This window comes from Palaemon carinicauda, chromosome 7, assembly GCF_036898095.1.
Source record: "Palaemon carinicauda isolate YSFRI2023 chromosome 7, ASM3689809v2, whole genome shotgun sequence".
NCBI lineage: Eukaryota > Metazoa > Arthropoda > Malacostraca > Decapoda > Palaemonidae > Palaemon > Palaemon carinicauda.
In genome coordinates, this window is record NC_090731.1 from 64,851,948 (window position 1) to 64,856,849 (window position 4,902).

The following is a 4,902-nucleotide window of genomic DNA, read 5'->3' on the forward strand; positions in this document are numbered from 1 at the left end:
GTCAAATCAATTAAATCGTAAATCAGTAATCAAATAACTAATCAACCAATGAAAGTAAAAATGGTGACTGAAATAATACCAAAAGTTCTACTCACTACTTTGAACACATTCCTCTCGGGCAATAAAATCCTAGCTAAACAGACTTATAAATAGGTACTGAGATGTAAATAGCAATAAGCTAAGATCAATGAGTTACGTAAATTAAAAAGTTACTTAAATACAAACGAATTGTGGTTAAACTTCCAAAGCTTCAAGAGCATTTGGAACAGAACGCAACCAAGTGCTGTTTTTTTCTTAAAAATTGTCGACGGTCGGTTGCATCGTCAAACAATGTACTGTGAGCTCAGGAAATGAGATAAAATCATCTACAGAGTAATGAGGTGATGAAAGGTAAAGCATTACAGGGGAATGATGGACATGTTAGCAGCAATGAATATTTAAGGGTATAATAATGAAGGTTACAAAGGAAACAAAAGAAAAAAGAGATGCGTAAAACCCAGAAAATAACAAACAAAAAATAAAAAATGGAATAACGGGGTTGACTAAAATAAAGCGTGGAAAGAATTTCCACAAGGACTATGTTGGGAATTTACTTTATATGGGATTAATTACGCATATAAACAGTATGTATAGAGTAACCTAATTCAATCTAAGTGTTTACATTACATTATTTAGTTATATGGGAGGGGGATAAGAGCATAAAAAGCCCGAAAGTTTGTGTGTGTGTTTTCTAGTATGTTTAGTTACTTGTACAGCTCTGTAAGGAGGAGGGAGATTTATGGATTGTCAGAGGGGGAAGGATTCTCTGCAAGATAAAGGGTAGTTTTCCAATGGTTCAGCACCTGTAGGAAGATCACAATTAGTACATGGTCTATTTTCTATACTAACAATCTGCCAGCTGCAGAGATAGCCGAGACGTAATCTGAAAAAAAAATGGTGGTTAATTTTCTGCTGAGAGATTCAGACATATTATAGGGGAGGATATTAGTTACCTCAGTGTATCACTTAGCAGAATAGGAGCCCTCATGTAAAACTTGTCGAATTAAACTTTTCTTTTGGACATGACAATAGTCAGACATTAACTTTTTGATATGTGAGAGAGAGGGTCTGCATGCTCTGCTTACAGTGAGACACCTCGGAGCACTATTGGCGAGGCGATCAGCTTCATCATTTCCATGAATACCTACGTGACTTGGAATCCACTTGAGGGTAACTTTCCTGCTCCTCAGAGCATGGGCTGTAACCATAGCCTTTATGCTGCTAATCAAGAAGATATTCTCATTAAATTTACGTTTTAAAATTCTCTGTATAGCACCTCTTGAGGCGGTGTGAATGGTAGTGTGACCGTATTTTGAGAGAGAATTCTCCAATGCCTTTGCAATGGCATAGAGTTCTGCTTGTAGGATGGAAGCATGGTCAGAAAGCCTCCAGCCACTGGAAAAGGTGCTGGTGAAGACAGCAGAACCAGCAGCAGGTAAATTCATGTCTAGGGAGCCATCTGTGTAATAAACATTAGTGGCACTAGTAGTGGCAATGGAAGTCAAAGCTACAGTTTTTAACTGTTGGGGAGAACATTGAGATTTAAATGCTGGAAGAACAGTGTAATTTACTTCAATTGGACCAGGGCTCCAGGGTGCTTGAGGGACATTATTTACATCAAGTATATCATTCTTTACGTCAAGTCTGACTTGTTGGAGGTTAACATATCTAATTACTTGAATGAGTTTACCAATATAATGATTAGGGAGTTCTAAGTCTTCATGCAAATTTATGAATCTGTTTATTTTATTTTTAAGTGGGGAATTTTTTATTCACTTTAATTGTTTTGATAATGATGCAACACATACGCATTTTTATTCGATCTGCAAGAGATAACAGGTTGCTTTCTTGCCTGAGAAGGTGAAGCCTTTTCCACATAGGGGCACCAGTAATTAATCTCATAACATTATCTAGGATAACTTCAGGTGAAGACAGCAGAATTGAAGGGAGGGAAGTGAGAGCAGGGGAAGCCTACTCAACCTGTGATCTTACAGCATGCACATAGAATAGTCTCAATAAATGAGAAGAGACTCCTTTTTTTAAAAGTAGTTATTCTTTTCATTGCAGAATAACGAGAGTTAACTTTATGTGTAAGCAATTTAGCCTGGGTATGGGGGAGAAGCTTATGATTAATACTGACACAAAGGTAAATGAAATTTTCAAGCCACTCAATGGGGTTGTTGCCTATAAAAAGAAGGGGAGGAGGCTCAACATACCTAATAGCCATTGCCCTAGTTTTAAGGGGGTTAATTTTGAAACCTAGTTCATTACATTCATGGGCAATGGCCGTAAGGGCTCTATGCATTTTTTGAGACTGAAAACGAACAGAGTGTGGACATACAATACAGATATCATCTGCATATATGAACACCTCTAATCCTTTGAGGAGTTCTACTAACAATAAGTTTTCAACGAGAACATTAAATAGGAATGGGCTTAATATTTCCCCCTGAGGAGTGCCATTCTCCAGGGGAAGGAAAGGTGAAGTGGCACCTTGGAAAGTGACTCTAGCTTCCCGGCCTTGAGTGTACTCTTGGACCCAAGACAGCAGGTGACCTGTTACTCTCTTGCGTACAAGAGAGATGAGTATTGCAGCCGCACTGGCAAGTTCAAAAGCCTTCTCCAGGTCCAGGAAGACTACAAGTGCTTGTGACTCGTTAATGGTGGCCATAATGTTTGTAAGGCATTCATGAGTGCCTATACCATCGGTGAATGCATACAGCCTATGGTGTAATTTACCAACCTTCCATTTAATTCAATTTAGGACCTTACGTTCTGCAACCTTTTCCATACAAGTGATCAGAGCTATAGGCCTGTAGGCGTTTTCCTCTTTTGGTTTGGGAACAGGTTGAGTATCCTGCTGCCTCCAGAGCCGAGGTCTAACTCTTTCAACATTGGTTTGGTTGATAAGTTGTAGATATATCTTCTTTGCTGGGTCACCCATGCGTTTGAGCATGCTGTAGGTGATAAGTACTGTTCCTGGAGCTGTGTCTTTTGTCTTGGAAAGGGCAATGTTGAGTTCATCCATGGTATACGATGCATCAGTATCATCAGATATGTTGCAAGCTGCACTGACCATGTTCATCCTAATAGGGTAAAGGACCCCTTGTCTATGTCTGGCCTCTGGAGCGAGGTTTTCAGACTTAGATCGGTTGGAAAACTCTTTTGCCAGTAGTAGAGACTGAGCAGGAGGATCCGGATGTGACACCCTTACAGTTGTTCTCTTACCAGAGACTTTATTGAACCAGCCCCAGATCTCTCTCAAAGGAGTGGTAGTATTACCCAAGGCGCACCGATCGTACCTTTTTTCATTTTTAACTTCTTTTGCCACCTGGGCGGAGTGCTGTGCCACTGCGATCAGGCTTTGATGAAGTGTATCAGTGTTGAGTCTTCGAAAGAGTTTTCTGATACGATTGAGCTGCTTATTCATGGCTTTAATCCTGGGATTACTGTACCATGAGTCTTTATGATCTTTAGAAAAGGATTTTTTCTGTGGCATAGTAGATGCCGCAGCCTCAGTTAGTTGTTCACTGAGTGATTGGAGAATGCTATCAGTGTCTCCTGGAGGTTCAGCAGAATATCTTTCAGCCCCTGAAGTCATGTGCTGCTCAAAGAGATCCCATTTTGCGACATCAGGGTTCCATCTCCTTGGAGGAGGAGGAGGGTCTGGCAATTTCTCCAACCGAAGAGAGAAAATAGTGCCATAGTGATCGCTGGTGAAAACAGGATGCAAGTCCTAAGAGGAGTTGTTGCATAAGTCTGGGGAGACGAATGTAAGATCCAGACGTCCCCCAGCAATATGAGTGGGCATGTATACATTATTGAGGAGTTTCACGCCTGGAAAATCCCCAAGTAGAGAGTAGAGATGCTCCCCAGTGGCATTGGTGGGGGACATAGACTTAAGGAAGGGGTGATGGGCATTAATGTCGCCTGAGAAGATGGTACTCTGTGCCTAGGCATCCGCAAAAAGTGGATTAGCATCAATATCTCTTGTAGGGGTTCTGTAGATATTATGTATTGTAAGTGTGGTGTTTAATAGGGTAATTTGTACACTAAGTGTCTCTGCGTCGTGACAGTCAATATTAGTAATTCCTTGGGAGGAAATTGTGTTTTTTATTAATGTTAGCAAGTCACGACTAGTGTCGGTGAAGTGGGTTCTGTGTACCTTGTAATTTGCAAATTTGAAAGTGGTGTGTTTTCTTAGTAGTGTTTCCTGCAAGAGGGTGATGTCTGGCTTCTGTATGGCTACCTGAGACTGCAGAATAGTTTACTTTGGCCTAATTCCTGAGATGTTCCATTGTAACACATTGATATAGTTATTCCCCTGTGGTAAAGGGGAAGGGGGTAAACTCACATCACTGACGGAGTCTGAGAAATTTAAGATGAGAGAGCACAAGCAAGGGTGTCAACGATGAACCCGATTGCAGACTTTAAGGTCTCATCTTTGACTAGATTGGGGAAGAATTTCTGTAGAAAGGAGATGAAGGCTGGCTCCAGGAAACTGGGTTGCAGGAAAAAGTTAAGGATAGGATGGGATTGAGGAGATAGTGAGGCTGTTGGAGTAGTGTTTTGATGTTGGAATGGAGGATAGTGACTGTTGGAGGATGTGCTAGGGGCAGGAGGGGTAGGATCGCGAGATGTTGAGGGTTGGGGTTGTAGGTTACTTCTGAGGGAGTAAGGAGGTGTTGTTTAGGAGCAGGATTGGGTTGAGGTTTGGGGGGAGGGGTAGGTCTGGGGGATCTAGGGGATCTAGGTGGTCTCTGAGGTTTTAGTTGGGAGGCAGGGATTTCAAAGAGGGAGGCAGGTTGAGATGAAGGAGTTATTTGTTTGTAGGGTGGACTTAGGTCGGGTAGATTATTTTAG

The 4,902-nt window shown here is 41.4% G+C and overlaps 1 protein-coding gene across 1 annotated transcript; it reads right to left on the bottom strand.

Moving 5' to 3' along the window:
* Positions 1–776: 776 nt before the first annotated feature.
* Positions 777–2,710, bottom strand: LOC137644332 (uncharacterized). The gene is made up of 3 exons (XM_068377321.1): positions 2,381–2,710; positions 1,125–1,559; positions 777–842 (listed from the first exon to the last, which is right to left on the bottom strand). Exons 1-3 carry the CDS (start codon positions 2,708–2,710, stop codon positions 777–779), a joined length of 831 nt encoding a protein of 276 aa, XP_068233422.1.
* Between the last annotated feature and the right edge of the window lie 2,192 nt (positions 2,711–4,902).

Bases quoted from the DNA above. Each gene is read 5' to 3' on its own strand.
- LOC137644332 (XM_068377321.1), bottom strand. From the start codon at position 2,710: ATGGCCACCATTAACGAGTCACAAGCACTTGTAGTCTTCCTGGACCTG. The intron at 1,560-2,380 runs GTATGTCCACAC...TCTCCCCAACAG, and splicing joins ATGCAGATGATATCTGTATT to TTAAAAACTGTAGCTTTGAC. The intron at 843-1,124 runs GTAAGCAGAGCA...ATCTTCCTACAG, and splicing joins GTGCTCCGAGGTGTCTCACT to GTGCTGAACCATTGGAAAAC.